Source organism: Eubalaena glacialis, chromosome 2 (genome assembly GCF_028564815.1).
Source record: "Eubalaena glacialis isolate mEubGla1 chromosome 2, mEubGla1.1.hap2.+ XY, whole genome shotgun sequence".
Classification (NCBI taxonomy): domain Eukaryota; kingdom Metazoa; phylum Chordata; class Mammalia; order Artiodactyla; family Balaenidae; genus Eubalaena; species Eubalaena glacialis.
Genome location: NC_083717.1, coordinates 117,528,671 through 117,546,004, shown reverse-complemented (window position 1 = coordinate 117,546,004; position 17,334 = coordinate 117,528,671). Strand labels below are relative to the sequence as shown.

The 17,334-nt window shown below is 36.8% G+C and overlaps 1 protein-coding gene across 1 annotated transcript in view; it reads left to right on the top strand.

The window, feature by feature from the left end:
* Positions 1 to 17,334, top strand: part of AVEN (apoptosis and caspase activation inhibitor) — a 204,988-nt gene that overhangs the window by 32,416 nt on the left and 155,238 nt on the right. Inside the window, exon 2 of the mRNA XM_061180552.1 lies at positions 14,140 to 14,317. Within this exon, the coding sequence (XP_061036535.1) occupies positions 14,140 to 14,317 (178 nt within the window). The remainder of the gene's footprint in view (positions 1 to 14,139; positions 14,318 to 17,334) is intronic.

The following is a 17,334-nucleotide window of genomic DNA, read 5'->3' as shown; positions in this document are numbered from 1 at the left end:
AGAAATAAAAGGAATACAAATTGGAAAAGAAGAAGTAAAACTCACTGTTTGCAGATGACATGATACTATACATAGAGAATCCTAAAACTGCCACCAGAAAACTGCTAGAGCTAATTAATGAATATGGTAAAGTTGCAGGATACAAAATTAATGCACAGAAATCTCTTGCATTCCTATACACCAATGGTGAAAAATCTGAAAGAGAAATTATGGAAACACTCCCATTTACCATTGCAACAAAAAGAATAAAATACCTAGGAATAAACCTACCTAGGGAGACAAAAGACCTGTATGCAGAAAACTATAAGACACTGATGAAAGAAATTAAAGATGATACCAACAGATGGAGAGATATACCATGTTCTTGGATTGGAAGAATCAACATTGTGAAAATGACTATACTACCCAAAGCAATCTACAGATTCAATGCAATCCCTATCAAATTACCAATGGCATTTTTTACGGAGCTAGAACAAATCATCTTAAAATTTGTATGGAGACACAAAAGACCCCGAATAGCCAAAGCAGTCTTGAGAGAAAAAAACGGAGCTGGAGGAATCAGACTCCCTGACTTCAGACTATACTACAAAGCTACAGTAATCAAGACAATATGGTACTGGCACAAAAACAGAAACATAGATCAATGGAACAAGACAGAAAGCCCAGAGATAAACCCACGCACCTATGGTCAACTAATCTATGACAAAGGAGGCAAAGATATACAATGGAGAAAAGACAGTCTCTTCAATAAGCGGTGCTGGGGAAACTGGACAGCTACATGTAAAAGAATGAAATTAGAATACTCCCTAACACCATACACAAAAATAAACTCAAAATGGATTAGAGACCTAAATGTAAGACTGGACACTATAAAACTCTTAGAGGAAAACATAGGCAGAACACTCTTTGACATAAATCACAGCAAGATCTTTTTTGATCCACCTCCTAGAGTAATGGAAATAAAAACAAAAATAAACAAATGGGACCTAATGAAACTTCAAAGCTTTTGCACAGCAAAGGAAACCATAAACACGACGAAAAGACAACCCTCAGAATGGGAGAAAATATTTGCAAACGAGTCAACGGACAAAGGATTAATCTCCAAAATATATAAACAGCTCATTCAGCTCAATATTAAAGAAACAAACACCCCAATCCAAAAATGGGCAGAAGACCTAAATAGACATTTCTCCAAAGAAGACATACAGACGGCCACGAAGCACATGAAAAGATGCTCAACATCACTAATTATTAGAGAAATGCAAATCAAAACTACAATGAGGTATCACCTCACACCAGTTAGAATGGGCATCATCAGAAAATCTACAAACAACAAACGCTGGAGAGGGTGTGGAGAAAAGGGAACCCTCTTGCACTGTTGGTGGGAATGTAAATTGATACAGCCACTATGGAGAACAATATGGAGGTTCCTTAAAAAACTAAAAAAAGAATTACCATATGACCCAGAAATCCCACTACTGGGCATATACCCAGAGAAAACCATAATTCAAAAAGACACATGCACCCGAATGTTCATTGCAGCACTATTTACAATAGCCAGGTCATGGAAGCAACCTAAATATCCATCAACAGACGAATGGATAAAGAAGTTGTGGTACATATATACAATGGAATATTACTCAGCCATAAAAAGGAACGAAATTGAGTCATTTGTTGAGACGTGGATGGATCTAGAGACTGTCATACAGAGTGAAGTAAGTCAGAAAGAGAAAAACAAATATCGTATATTAACGCATGTATGTGGAACCTAGAAAAATGGTACAGATGAGCTGGTTTGCAGGGCAGAAGTTGAGACACAGATGTAGAGAACAGACATATGGACACCAAGGGGGGAAAACTGCGGTGGGGCGGGGATAGTGGTGTGCTGAATTGGGCGATTGGGATTGACATGTATACACTGATGTGTATAAAATGGATGACTAATAAGAACCTGCAGTATAAACAAACAAACAAAACAACTAATACTAAACTTTCATTGGGTTATTTGTATGGAAATATGTTAATAAAAATGTTTCAGACATTACATGAAATTTCTAAAAATCTTATATGTTCTGGTATAATGTTATAAGTCATAATCCTAGTTATTACTTTAAAATGTATATCTCAGAAATAACTAATTTTCTTGTCAACTGCATTATTATGAACTTTCATCAAATCTTTAACCGTGGTCATTTTTAAGTCTTTTGTCATTTACAGACAGTTCTGGGTGTACTCTGATGCTTTTGTAAATATGTTCCTATAAAAGGGTTTCATCTTCAGGAAATTCATGGAAAAGACTCTGACAAGTACAGGTTTCTGGTACCTGACTGTACTGCTGAATTGAATGAATAAGCATTTTCAGAACTCTAATGAAAAACTGATGAGCTCATAAAAGTGCTAACAAAAGATCAAGATGAAAAAAAAAAAATTAATTACATGGGACTGAGTGAACTGATGAGGATGAGTATAATTTTTGTGACTTTCTGGTTGAATTTAAAAAAAGAAAAAATCCCACAAGAACTCAGAGGCAAAGAATATACAAATCAATTTTCACTGCAAAGTAAAGGAGCTGTTACAGTGGAGGATTACTGGACTAAATGTCAATATTATGACATAGTATGAGTGTGTTTCATGTTTGGTAATTGCAATCATTGTTGCTTTTGTTGTGGTCATCCATGTACAATGCTTGGTGTCAGTCTATTTATCTCTTGTAAAAATAAAATACAGTGTGTGTGGAAAAAAAAATAAATAAATTTATTGACTGTGTTGTGTGCATAGGGTAAAGTACAGCAGCATACAAAAGAACTGTATATGACTTTGTGATTCTTCTAAGTGCTGCTGGAATAAATGGTTGCCAGGTAACAGTTTTCAATCCTTTCAGAATCTCTGAATAAGGCTTACTGAAATCACTTACCTTGGTAATTGGCATCTTATTAGAATTAATAGCTACGTGGTAACAGGGACATTGTATGAAAAATTAAGTGGTAAGTGTTTCAAAATAGCTAACTTCTTTGAGGAAGCTGCTTACTATTACTGAAACAAGGATGGAATCTCCATGCTGTTTAAAAGGCAGGTGGAGGCGGTTACTTTGTGTCATTTCGTAGGGAGAGGCTAGCACTCCATTCTAGGCTCTGTGATGAATTGTTACCAGGTGGACTGGGGGTGAATTTGGGATGGGTGGGTGTGTTCGTAGTTGGTGAAGGGACACTTGGCAAATCATACACAGTATTTTGATAAGCCCAAGAGATTATTTACAAGACAGTGGTTCAGAACTCTGAACGTAAAGAAGAAAACAACCTTGCTTTTGTCTAAATACCTGTTGCTCACCAGAGGAGGGTATTCGCTAAGTATTTAAACTGTTTCTTCATTCTCCCGGACTCTGTAGCACACAAGCACCCAGAGACACTTGGGTTTAGCTCACAGTGGGTTCACAAGTTTGATGGAGAAAAGTTTGTTAGCTGCACCAAAAACTGGTAGAAATATTTTAGAGGAGATTCAGGTGCATTTTGCAGCTCTGGAGATAAATAGTGCTTGAGAGAACTTTTGACTGAAGTACAATATGAAAGTCTTTGCTTGTGAGCAAAAGAGACTGCCTCATGCAAAGAATGAAGTAACAAGGAAATAAGTGACCGTGTGAGACAGATACCCACCAGAGTCCATCTCAGAAGCTAACTTTAATATAATGTTTATTAGGTAATTTTGAAACAATCTGTTGTGCTGATCTGATAGTGCTGTGAACTTCATTCTGATAAGGAACCTAGGAAGTCGAAAATTTCGCCCCGTTTTGTGTCCACAAAAGTGGTTACTGTTCGGATCGGGGGTGTATCGTTGGAAGGAAAGGTGCAGAGCCTGTGAGGAGCTAGGAGTGGAGATGAGCTGTATGGCCCCAGGCTCTTGATTCTGCTAACAAATGGTAATCAGTTCTTCATGCCTCATTTTTATCAGACTCTGAACGAAAATAACACCAATGAGAAAGAGATAAAAGAACCTGGAGAAGGAAAGGGATGGCATGAAGGGCCCCATGAGCCGAGTCATTGAACAACCGCTTCATGGGTTGTTTTACCTTTTTTTTCTCTGTTCTCAGATTCTTTCCGCCTCACTTTTTTTTTTTTTTTTTTTTTAATGTATTGACATCTCTGAGCAACATTGAGACTGGACAGCTGTTCTTTTTTATCCTTTGCCCCAAAAGACTGAGGGTAGAATTTCTAGTTACATACTTAAAACAGTGAAATTGTATTTTGATAAAACACTTCTGGATGCTGTGTGGGATTTATTGTAAAAATGTACTTATCTTTAGTATCTTTGTCCTTACAATAACAGCTTTGTATGGGATTTGATCATGATCCTCGGTTGTTCCTGATTTTCATGTGAAAGCAGTTTCCGGAACTTTTAAAAGGGAGACACACGTAAGGTTGGCTTTTCAGATTTCATGGTTCTGGAGCCCCCTCTTCTGTTATTTTGAAGTGTAAAAATACGGACATCTCACATCTGGTATATCCCTGCCTCCTCACCACCCCTACCCCCAAACCTGGACCTTCTTTTCCCTCCCTCCCATTCTCCCTCCCTCCCTCCCATTCGCCCTCCCTCCCATTCTCCCTCCCTCCCATTCTCCCTCCCCCCCTCCCCCCCTCCCCCCCCTGTTCTGCTCAACTGTGACTCTACCCCCAGCAGTTTCTCCAGAGTGGAGTCTTGTCCTGCAAAGGAGCTTTGCCCTGTTACTTTTGAGGGTTCGTAAGACCCTGGCTTACTCAGCCCCTTCAGGCTTTCCTGTGAAGGCCTTGTACACACCCACTACTGGAATACAAACGACCCAACGTTCTTAGCTGCTGTGCTCGCCGGCCCTCTTCTGGTGAGCCCCTGTTGTTTATTCTGGGATGCTCAGGTCTCCTCGGTGCTCCATTGCTCCCTCTGCTTCCTCTCACAGGTGCTGGTCCACGTGGGGCTTGTGGCTGCTGGTGATTGCTTTCTACCTGTTCACCTCTGTCACTTTGTGGCTGTACCTTGCCACCTAGGTTTTTGTGGGTGTTTTCCGTGTATTTTTGATTTTTCTGTCCTCGTGGTTCTGTGTGGACTTTATGGGGGGGGGGTTGGGAAGACTAAAAAACTGCTACTACTGCTACCATCTTCCTAGAATCCTCAAACATGTTTTTCTTTTTCACCCTTTCCCATGGTTGACCTCCCTGGGCTGTGCTTTGAACAGCTCTCATTCCTTAGTTAGAAGCATGTTCTTTGCTAATTCTCCTTGAACCTGGGGACCGCCTTCCAGCAGGAGATAGCAGCTGTTTCCTTTACTAGACTAATCTCAGGCCACGTGTTCACAGCTAGAGCTGAGGTATACTATTCCCTCAACCTTCTTGCCTTCCCTGAAGTGCAAGACCGGTCCTGCAAACGTCCCCCATCCCTCTCCTTCCTCCATTTCTGATGCTCTCTTTCTCCCATAGCGTCTTACGTTTTTTTCAAAGCACATATCACACTGCTTTAAGTGTGTGTTTGCTTCTCTGATTTCCCCACAGGACAGCGGTTCTTAAGGCTAGGGACCTTGTCTTGTGTTTTGTATTCCCAGTGCCTGAGCTGGTGCTTGGCACTCAGCAACTAGTCAAGAAATGCTTGTTGAAGGAACACTCGCAAACGAGCAGTGCAAGGAACAAAAGCAGTCCTCTTCGGATATATTTTAAGATAGACAGAGGGAAAGAAAAGTGCCACTTAGGCCTGTATTTAAAGAAAAAATATGTCCTGGTATGCAACTGTGAAGATGACTCTTTTTATTTTTATTTTCAAAATTTCTGGTGGGGAGAGGGCGGCACTGGTCAAGCCACATCTACCAAGTCCATTTTGATTCTAACCACTAAAAATGGTCATGGGGAATTTAAGAGATATAGAACAATCAGTGATAATGATTAAGGAATCAGAACTTTGTCATTATGAAGGAAGAAATATGATTAATTTAGGTAGAGAACATAATCATAGACCCAGGTAGACTGGCCCAATGTGATTTCTACATGATCTTGCTTGAGGGCAGAGGGTGGACCAGGGCTACCCAGGTTGCCTTTAGCTTGATAATTCTTTACTAATTTAATTGAGTTCTCTCTGGTGATTTGAGGGTTTGGGGAGTGTCTTAAAGTTGGCCAGATAAACAACAGCTATTTAGTGGTCTGTGATTTTTCTTGAAGATGGAAGGTGATGACATTAAAACCTCAGTAACTAAGGAAACCAACCCTGTGCTGGTGGAGAAGTGAGGTGAAAATTTACCTGAGACAGAGTTGAAAGAAAATCTGGCCTATAGAGAATGAACTAGTGGGGTGGGGGAAGAGGAGAGGGGCAAGATAGAGGTAGGGGTTTAAGAGGTACAAACCACTGTGTATAAAACAAATAAGCTACAAACAAGGATATGTTATACAGCACAGGGAATATAGCCAATATTGTAAAATAACTATAAATGGATATAACCTTTAAAAATTGTGAATCACTATGTTGTACACCTTAAATTTTATAATATTGTACATCACTCTGCTTGGACCTAAGAAAAAGAAAATCTGATTCCCAGTGTTAAGCCCATGCAGTGTAATCCCTGGGAAGATGGGACAGAGGCAGGTGCATCTGAAGTACCATTTGCCTTCTTAGGAAGAGTAGACTGTCAATGGCTGTGGTGGAGGCGAATATGTTTTGTACACTGAGCTTTACCCAGGAATGCTTGGTCTACATGCACTCTTTATACGAAGGTTGATGATTTTTGTGTATGTAAAACCTTTTAGTGAAATGTTTTGATAAAGCAAGGTTCTTACTTGAAGGCCTCTTAGTTGCTTTTCTAGTTAACTTGTGTGACTTAGAGCATAACCACAGCAAGAAGCAAATTGTCTTCCTTATAGTTGCATTTAGTGCCTTCTCTACTGGAAAAATTGTTGATGTTAATTCGTAGAATGTTACCTGGGAGTTGGGACTTACAAGGTGGATTAATTTGGTAGTTTTTAAACCTTTTTAAGCCTGAATTCTTACATGGAGCTCAAGTTGTAAAGCAGATAAAGAGAAACTGATTCATTTTATTGCCGCTCCCACCCTCCTTTCCATAAGGACTCCATAAAAGGACATACACAAAGCAGAGTTTAAAATCACCAGTTGGGATGAATGGATAAATAAAATGTGGTATATACATACAACAATGGAGTATTATTCAACAATAAAAGGAATGAAGTACTGATACACACTACAGCATGGATGAGCCTTGAGAACATTATGCTAAGTGAAAGAATTCAGTCATAAAAGTGATTTCATTTATAGGAAACGTCCAGAATAAGCACATCTATAGCGACAGAAAGTATATTAGTGGTTTTCTAGGGCTTTCTAGAAAATGGAGAGTGACTGTTAATGGGTACAGACTTTTTGGGGTAATGAAAATGTCCTAAAATTGATTGTGGTGATTGTTACACAATGTTGTGAATATACTAAAGACTATTGAATTACATACTCAAAATAGGTGAATTGCATGGTATGTGAATTATACATCAGTAAAGCTATTATTTGAAAATTTGAAAAAAAAAAAAAAATCATCAGTTGGCCCAATGAAAGTTACTGCAGTCTAATTTCCCAGACTGCCCTTAAATCATGGAAGCAATAAACTCTCAAGGTCTTAGGTGGGCTGCCAGCAAATGGTAATTGGCTTTCTATGCCTCCTATTTTTAGGCAATGCTCTGAAACAATAACACAGGTGAGAAAGAAAGACTTGAGAAAGAAAGATGTAAGGACTGGGGTGAGTGAGGAGGCCTGTGGAGAAGTGTCACTGAACAGCTGCTTTGAGGGTTGGGTTACCATTTTCTCTGTTCTCAGATGCCTCCACCCTCTCTTCTTTCCCGTATACTGTTCACAAGGAGGGACAAGAAAAGAGGCTGTATATAATTCTCTTGCTAGAGAAACAGTTGAATTTGAATACAGTCTGGATCACTTTGTTTCCCATTCTTAATGGCCACAGTATTTTGGAGCTCAAATACTATGTACGTTGTTCTGGGCTCAATAGATAATTTATATATATATGCCATGTATTGCATTTACTAGTTTTTTCAAGTATGATCATGTTGTAATGTGTATTTTATTTAATACATAATGACAAATGGAAATGTCCTTCTTAGTATACCTGTATACTAGGTATATACAATATTTTTTATTCAATCATTTATTAAAATTTAGCTTCTTGAAATGATATATAAAAATTATTTTTGCTAGCACACTTTTCTAATACCGAAAGCTGTCATTGAACTCTTTAACCATGATGGCGTGTGAATTTTTTTTTATTAAAAGCATAATTAAAAAAAATAGCGATGCCCAACAAGGACCTACTGTATAGCACAGGGAACTATACTCAGTATTTTGTAATAACCTATCAGGGAAAAGAATCTGAAAAAAATAGATAAATATGTAGATATAACTGAATCACTTTGCTGTACATCTGAAACTAACACAACATTGTAAATCAACTATACTTCAATATAAAATAGTGACATATCAGTTGCTGCTTATGGTCCAAATGATTATGTGAGATAAAAATAACCTTAATAGGGTTAAAAATATAAAAGTTGGCAACTAGATTATTAACTAATGATATATTTTAAAGCTTGATAACATTTAAAAATTTTATAGTAGGATGAATTAATATAATTTTCAAATTATACACAATGTAACATTTTTGGTTGGATATATTTGACATTATTACTTAATTACTGAAATCAGTTTCCAGTTACTTTCTGTAGGAGGGTTTCATATCTTTCCCACCTGTTCCCTTCTGTGGTATAATTACATTTTGTGAGAAACATACGAGTTTGTTGAAAAATGTGTGATTGACTATTTTCAACCTCCTTATTAGGTTCAAAGCAGGAAAGCCTTTTATGCACCCATTTACTCCAGAAGAAAGTAGAACAGGGACCTTCAAAAGCTAGGTTCCTGAGTATATAAGGCTTTAAATAGGATCTGTTGTCTAACTGTTATGTATTAGTAACTTCCCAGATTTTACTCGTTTATCTGCAAGCTCTTAATGATAAAGATAATCTTTAAAGACTGTTGCTTTTTTGAAAGAAAAGGTAAGAGGATATTTAAAAAATAATGTTGCTCAAACATAATCTTCATAGGCTGGCCAGTTAAATTAAGCTGATTGCTAGTTAATGTAAATTATTGTTGTAAGTTAAATAGGACTACAGCTTCAGTGAGTAAATATTTTTATTTGTCCTGCTGTGTGTATTGGTACCTTTTGTCTAGTTGTTCTAGCCATTATTGAAAATGAGGTGTTGAAGTTTCCAAATATTGTTGAACTATTTTTCCCTTCAATTCTGTCAGTTTTTGCTTCATATGTTACGGGGTTCTGTCTTTAGGAGCATATGTTTAAATGTTTACAGTTGTTATCTTTCTGATAGATTGATCCTTTTATCCTTGTATAATGTCCGTTTTTGTCTCTTATGACAGTTTTGCCTTGAAGTCTATTTTGTCTGATATTTGTATAGCCACTCTAGCTCTCTTTGGTGAACTGTTTTGAATAGAATATCTTTATCCATCCTCTTACTTCATTTTAAAGATATTTTTATCTTTGAATCGAACATGTCTAGTGTAGACAGCATATAGTTGGATTTTTAAAAATCTATTCTGCTAGTCTCTGCCTTTTTGATTGAATTGTTTTGTTTAATCTATTCATATTTAATGTTATTATTGATACAGTTGGATATTTGTATCTGCATTTTACTTTCTGTTTTCCACATGTCTCATGTATATCATTCCTCTATTCCTCCTTTACTGCTTTCTTTTGCACCAAGTGAATACTTCTAATGTCACATTTTAATTCCTTTAATGATTTTTTTCACTTTTTTGTAGTTATTTCCTTAATGGTTGCTCTAGGGCTTACCATATACCTTTTAATTTATTGGAATTTGCATCAGATAAGTTAATTCCAATAAGCTATAGAAACATTACTCCAATACACTCTAGTCCCCATTTCCCCTTCTTGTGGCATTGTTGTTATATGTATTACATCCATATGTTATAAAACCAGTAACACATTGTTATAATTATTACCTTATATAATTTTATATCTTTTAAACAATATGAGAGAAGAAAGAAGAGTAAGCATATATTTATGGCTTTTGTTACAAGAGCCTTCTTATTTCCTATTTCTAATCTTTTTCATTTGTTTTTGGGTATTCCCCACATAGTTATTTCCTTAGACTAATACAGTTTTGCTCCCACTCACCTCTTTTTTGCTGTTATTGGCAAATGTATTGTTGGGTCTATAACGTATAGAAATATAATTATGCACATATTGTTTTGTACAGTTGCTTTTAAAAACAGTTATTGGAAGAGAGGCTGTATCAGATATGATTTGCAAATACTGCTCCCATTCTGTAGGTTGCCTTTTCATTTTGTTGGTAGTTTCCTTTGCTGTGCAGAAGCTTTTTAGTTTGATGTAGTCCCACTTGTTTATTTTTGCTTTTGTTGTCGAATCCAAAACCTCATTCCCAAGACCTATGTCCAGGAATTGACCGCCTATGTTTCTTCCAGGAGTTTTATGGTTTCAGATCTTACATTGAAGTCTTTAATCCATTTTGAGTTAATTTTTGTATATGGGGTAAGTTAGGGGCCCAGTTTCATTCTTTTGAATGTGGCTCTCCAATTTTCCCATCACCATTTAAAGAAGAGATTGTTTTTTCCCCCATTGTATATTCTTAGCTCCTTTGTCATAAATTAATTGACCATATATGCATGGGATTATTTCTGGGCTCTCTATTCTGTTCCATTGAGCTATGTGTCTGTTTTTATGCCAATACCATACTGTTTTAATTGGTATAGCTTTGTAATATAGTTTGAAATCAGGACATGTTATGCCTCTAGCTTTTGTTCTTTTTCAAGATTGCTTTGGCTATTTGGGGTCTTTTGTGTTCCCTTACGAATTTGAGGATTGTTTGTCCTATTTCTGTGAAAAATGCCATTGGAATTTTGATAGGGATTGCACTGAATCTGTAGATTGCTTTGGGTAGTATGGACATTTTAACTATTAATTCTTCTAATCTGTTAACGTGAACTAGCTTTCCATTTATTTGTACTGTCGATTTCTTTCATCAGTGTCTTATAGTTCACAGTATACACCAGACTACTTTCATAATGATGATGTTAACATAATAATGATGCCTTCCTATTTAGTTTTCACATTGCTTTCATCAGTATTTTCTTATTTGTTCTGTTCTTTCTCTCCATCATGGGACTCTGCATATTTTATTTTTTGTCCCAGATTTTTGCAAGATGAACCAAACATAAAATCTCTAGGAGTTTTTAAGATACACCTTTCTCTAAGTTACATCAAATGTATTCTAAACTTTATTACTTCTACTACCCTCTTGTGATGGAGGCTAATGACAACTTTTCTTGTCTCCACTGTTGGGTGGAGGTAATGAGATTCTTGTTCAGTGATTCTTCTAAGTTGGGGATTAGTGAGTCATTCAGCTGTGTGAGGCCCAGCCTACTATAAACAATCTGTAAATATTAAATGAGGTGATGGCAGGGTCATTAATTCTATCTAGGTCTCCAGTCTTCCATTTCAGTGGTTATTTCTGCGTTAATAGTTCCTCGGGTGTTTCAGATCATAATCCTTTCACATCGAGCTAATTATTTTGCTCAGGGTTACATTTTTGCCATGGCTATATCTGTGTTCAAAGTTTTTTACTAACTGGAGAAGACTCTCTGAACTCTGTTTACCCAGTGGGTCAGCAAAAGAATATTGGATTTTCTCAAATTAAACCCTGCAAGTATTTTTCAGCTGTAGTTCTATTCCCCAAATTCTCATCAGTTGCAAAGCTCTTTTCTTTAGAATGTTCCTGGTATTTGTTATTTATATAGCAGATCTCATTCAGTCACATACCTTTAATCTGCCAGCATCTTATGGTTCTAAGAAACTTGCAGGAATGGTAGGAAACCTCTAGGTTTCAGGCAATCTCTGCAATTTCTAGAATATAATGTGGATTGCCACTTTTTTGGTGCTGTCAAGGAGGTTTATGATGATATTTGAGTGCTGAAAGTGATCTTGAAAGGTCAGTTACTCCATTGTTTCATGAAAACTTATGAAATTTGATTCAGGTGAGGACTGTTGACTACTGTTAAATTTGTTAGGTGAATGGTTGACGGGGAACTAGAAATTTGTAGTGGACCAAAATAACACTACACAGACAATTTCCTAGATGTAATGGGGAAACATATCCATACAGTGGGTGGATCAGGCTTCATCATCCAAATTCATTGGTTAATCTTAGCTTTACTTATGTTGGCTTAGCCATTTATCATCTGTCATTTGATGTGATGTAACATAAGGTTCAGAGCACCATCTGTGATGTATTTTAGCCAAAAAACACCTGACTCTATTGGGTGTTTAGATTAAAAAAATTTTTTTATCCACTCTTTCCTGTGAACTGATATACTAACACCACAAGGAAGCAGCCAGACAGACGATGGGTCCTTTTGCATTCTACCTGTACTGGTCTCTTCAGTAAATCAATGTCATAAAAATAGAGGTTGTACTAGATTCAAAGAGACTTAAAGGACAAGCACTGAGATACAATGCATGATCTTGAATTGGATACTGGCTTAGACAAACCAACTGTAAAGGAAATTTTTTTGGTCAGTCAGGGAAATTTGGAAATAGTCTGGATGTTATATGAAATGAAATTTACTGAAATGCAGAAGTGGAGAATATTGATGAAAAACTCTGGTTACCAAAAAAAAAAGTATATATAAATATTTACATAGTAAAAGGTCTGGAAGTATATACACTAAGGTGTTAGTAGTGGTACTCCCAGGTGATGGGAATGTGGGGTTTTAATATTTTTACTTGTCTTTCCCTCCTGATTTTCTGCAATGTACATGCCTGTTTCTGTGTTAATAAAAACTTACTCTAAAAAAGTCTAACTCATCCTGTACAGATGGATTATTTTAATATATTTCACAAATTCTTTTCTTGGTAAGGATTTTATAATCTTTGGGATACTCCTTCGAATTGTATCTTCAGATTCTATATAAATCTTTTTTAAAATTTAATCTTTTATTGAAAATTTCAAACATATTAAAATAGATAGAGTAATATAATGAATTTCCATGTACTCATCATCCAGCTTCAGAAATGATCAATTATGCCCAGTTTATTTCATCTCTACCCACCATTCCTCTCCACCTATTATTTGGAAGCAAACCCACATGTCATATCTTTGCATCCATAAATAGTTCAATATTTATTTCTAAAAGATAAAAACATTAAAAAAATAATGGTATCATACCAAACAATAAGTAAATAACAATATTTCCTTAATATAAGAAAATATCTTGTTCACATTTCTTCAATAGTCTTATAAGTGATTTTGTATAGTTATAGTGTTTGAATCAGAGTACAAATAAGTTCCCAACATTACAATGGTTACGTGTCCATTAAGCTTTTTTTTTTTTTAACATCTTTATTGGAGTATAATTGCTTTACAATGGTGTGTTAGTTTCTTATTAAGCTCTTTTAATCTATAGGTTTCTCCCTCCTCCCCCATCATTTTTTTCTCCTTGCAATTTATTTGTTGAAGAGACTAGACCCTTTATCTTTTGTAATTTCTCACATTCTGCATTTTTCTACATGCCCTCTTAACATTTTAATGCCCAAGTCTGGAAACTGTTCTCTAGAATGCATCTGAGTAGGTTCCCATTTAAAGCTTATAAAATATACTTACGGAATGTGTTTGTAAAATCTGTAAGTTGGAAGAACTAATTTCCATCCTAAAGTCTTTTGAATTTAAGACTCTTATAGCCTTGATTATTTCAGTAAGAAGAAAGAACTCTTGAAATAGGATTACATTGGGGGTAGACTTTAGTGATTCAGTTACACAGATTTTAGGTAGGATCTCATCAGATTTCCTTTTCACAGCTAAATGAAGAGTTTACGCTGAAAGTACATTCTGATATAATGGGGTTCTCTTGAAATATTATTGAATACTTGCATAGAGCTTGGTTTATAAGATGTGCTCTTTATCGTGATACCTATGTACTATTTTTTGTTTTGATTTGGTTTTAAAAATTTTTACTGCTAAGACTACTAAGGTTAAGATTTCCACTGCCTGCTTAACGATTTGTCTCTAATGATTGCAGGTCGAAGATGACAGTGATGCAGAGACCTATGGAGAAGAGAATGAAGAACAGGGAAATTATTCTAAAAGGAAGATAGTTTCTAACTGGGATCGATATCAAGATACTGAAAAAGAGGTCGATAATGAAAGTGGAGAATCACAGAGGGGGACAGATTTCAGTGTTCTCCTCAGCTCTGCAGGTATGAATTCCAGTTGCACGCGTACTGCTTAGTGCTATGAAAGTTGCATAGGCATTTGTGTTCCTTTTTAAATAGCATTTTAATAACTAGAATTTCGTTGTTTGTTCTTTGAATTTTAAATCCAGGTAAAGGACAGTGTGTCTAATGGTTGGCAAGGAAAAAGTGATATTTCTTTCAATGGAAATCTGGGTTTCCATGTACTGATGTAGAAAGACTTAAGTCCTGGTTGAAATGGATCAAAGGCTTTATAGGAATGAAAAATGCTAAACTATGCCCCTCTGAATTGGGTAGGCTGAGAAACAGAAGTGTTTTCTTTGATTTCAGAGGAATTAGTACTGAAGTTTATACAAAGCTTTACAAAGTTTCTAGAATGTACGTTCTTTTTTCCTTTTACATATTAGTGGGTAGGGACATATTGGAGCCGTATGTGTCTGAACACCGATACTTTTCTTTGTTGGTTTTGGATAGTCTTCTCTGTCAGCAAGGTGAGAAACTCATCCCTTCTTTGACCAGCTGTTTAAGATTGACTCCGTTGAGCAAAGCACAGCAGCGTGAAGCCTGAGAGTAGTAACAGGAAATGGACCAGAGCTGGTTGTGTAGAAGGCTATTCCCTACCAGCGTGTGGCATAAGAATTCAAAGGATAAATGGTGGATAGACTTTTGGTTTTCAGGAGTTACGGATGGGGAGTGGGTGGGAGGTGGATGTGCTTCTAAAAGGGCAACACGAAGGATCCTTGCGGTGCTGGTACCGATCAATATCTTGATTGTGGTGGTGGACACACAAACTCTTATATACACACACATAAAAGTGAGTGCAAATAAAACAGGGGAAATCTAAATAAGATTGGTGGATTCTGTCTATGTCAAATGTCAATTCCTGGTTGGGATATTATACTATAGTTGTGCAAAATGTTATCATTGGGGCCAACCGTGTAGGAGATCTTGCTGTATTATTTATTATGACTATCTGAATTTACAATTACCTCAAAAAAGTTGCCAGGTTAAAAAAAATTTCAAGGATGAAGCTATGAGAAACAGAGAAATAAAGTGAAAGTAATATTTTCAGATAGTTGGTTTTGAATTTCTTCTTCTCCCTGACTTTTATGTTGCTGTTGAGTTGTACCTATCTCTTTTCTCATCTGCCTGTATTTCTGAATGCGTGCACCAAACTAAGTATCATAAAGTGATGAATTGTCTTCCAAGTTAATAGAGTAAACCCTTTGAGTAGGAAACGAAGAGGTAAGTGGAGAGAGTATTAGATTTGGGTAGGCGAGCAGATTCAGCCTGGGGTCATTATGTTTATGCCACGTAGCGTAACCCCCTTGTGTGGATGATGGCATCCAACTCATTGTTCAGGGACTGGCAGCTCATCTTTTCGCCACTCAGATGAGTGTTTCCCTCTTATTACCTGCATTTTGGCCAGTTATGGATTTATAAGCACTTTTATTCAAGATAGGAGAAGGATAAAATGTGGGCTGGTCAGTTTCAATTTTTATCAGCTGTTCCACTAAAAGATTTAGGGGGCAAATTGAAGTAGTGCATAAAATTAACATGTGGACTACGTAGCAGTGGATTTAACTGAATCAATTGTGTAGTCAAGTTACTAGGACGGTATCTGGCAATAAAAGAGACTGCATAAATGTTTGAAAGCAATTCAGAATGCTAGTCTAATCCAACAGTTATGCACATTGGCTTATGATTTTGGTTATTTATTGTAGCGTTTTATTTCTAACTTAAAGCCTGGCATGGTTTGGGTCTTATATATATATTTTTCTTGTAGTCTGTCTTTGCTTACTGATTTCTTAAGCGGTTTGTTTATCGGTGATTAGTTTCTTGGGAGATCACAACGGTCACATCTTGATATGTGCTTACATTTCTTTCCCACTCTGCTGCTGATGTATCATTTTCTTTTCACTACAGCATAAGCCTGAGAAGAGCTGCCTTGCTTTCTTCCTCTATGGTGGGGTAGGCTATATTGGATTACTTTTGAGAAGTGGAGTTCATTCTGTGATCATAAAATATTAAGAATGTCCTCTAGATAGGCTGACCATATTCCTTGGAATGATTGTGATTTTTAGTATACTGTCCTTATTTGTATACATAAATATACAACCCAGAAAAAATATCACTGACCATACCCCTTGGAATGATCCTGATTTTTTAGTATACTATCCTTGTTTGTATAAATAAATATACAACCCAGAAAAAACATCATAGACGTGCACATCGTAAACTTCCCTAGATATTGCCAAAATGCTCTCCAAAGAGATGAGTTGAACTTCCTAGTGTTCGCCGCCTTTGCCAATAAAGCAGTTAGACTTTTAAAAAAATTTTTTATTGTGGCCAATTGATTGAGTGGTATCTAGTTGAGGTTCGTTCAATTATTGGAGCACCCACCATTTCCAGGTACCATTTCAGAGGCTGAGCATACAGAAGTGAAACAGAACAGACACAAACACCTGCCTCGTGGAGTTGACATTCTAGAGGGTGGAGACACAGAATAAAGAAAAGGAAACTATATAAGATGTCAAATGGATATAATTGCTTAGGGTAGAAATGAAGTGAGGAGGGGCCGTTACAATTTTAGAAAGGTGGCCAGAGAAAGTCTTACCGATAAGATGCCATTTGAATAAAAGACCTGAGGAAGGTGAGGGAGCAGGCATTGAGGATATCTGTGGGAAGAGTGTTCCGGGCAGAGGCAGGAGCAAGTTCAAAGGCTTTGCGATAGGAGTAAAGGAAACAGCAGAGAGGCCAGCGTGGCTGGAACAAAGTGAGCAGGTAGGCGGTGAGGTCAGAGATGCGTCACGTGGCCAGATCACCTGGAGGCTTGTAGACCATTATAAAGATGTTGGCTTTTACTCAGAGTGAAATGTGCAGCCACTGGAGGGTTTTGAGAAGAGAAGAGTGATATAGCTAACTCTTGTTTTAACGGGATCACTCTGGCTGCTGAGTTGGAATAACCTGAAGACTGGTGAGGGAGGGAGCAGGTAGACCAGTGAGGCTCTTGAAATTCAGTT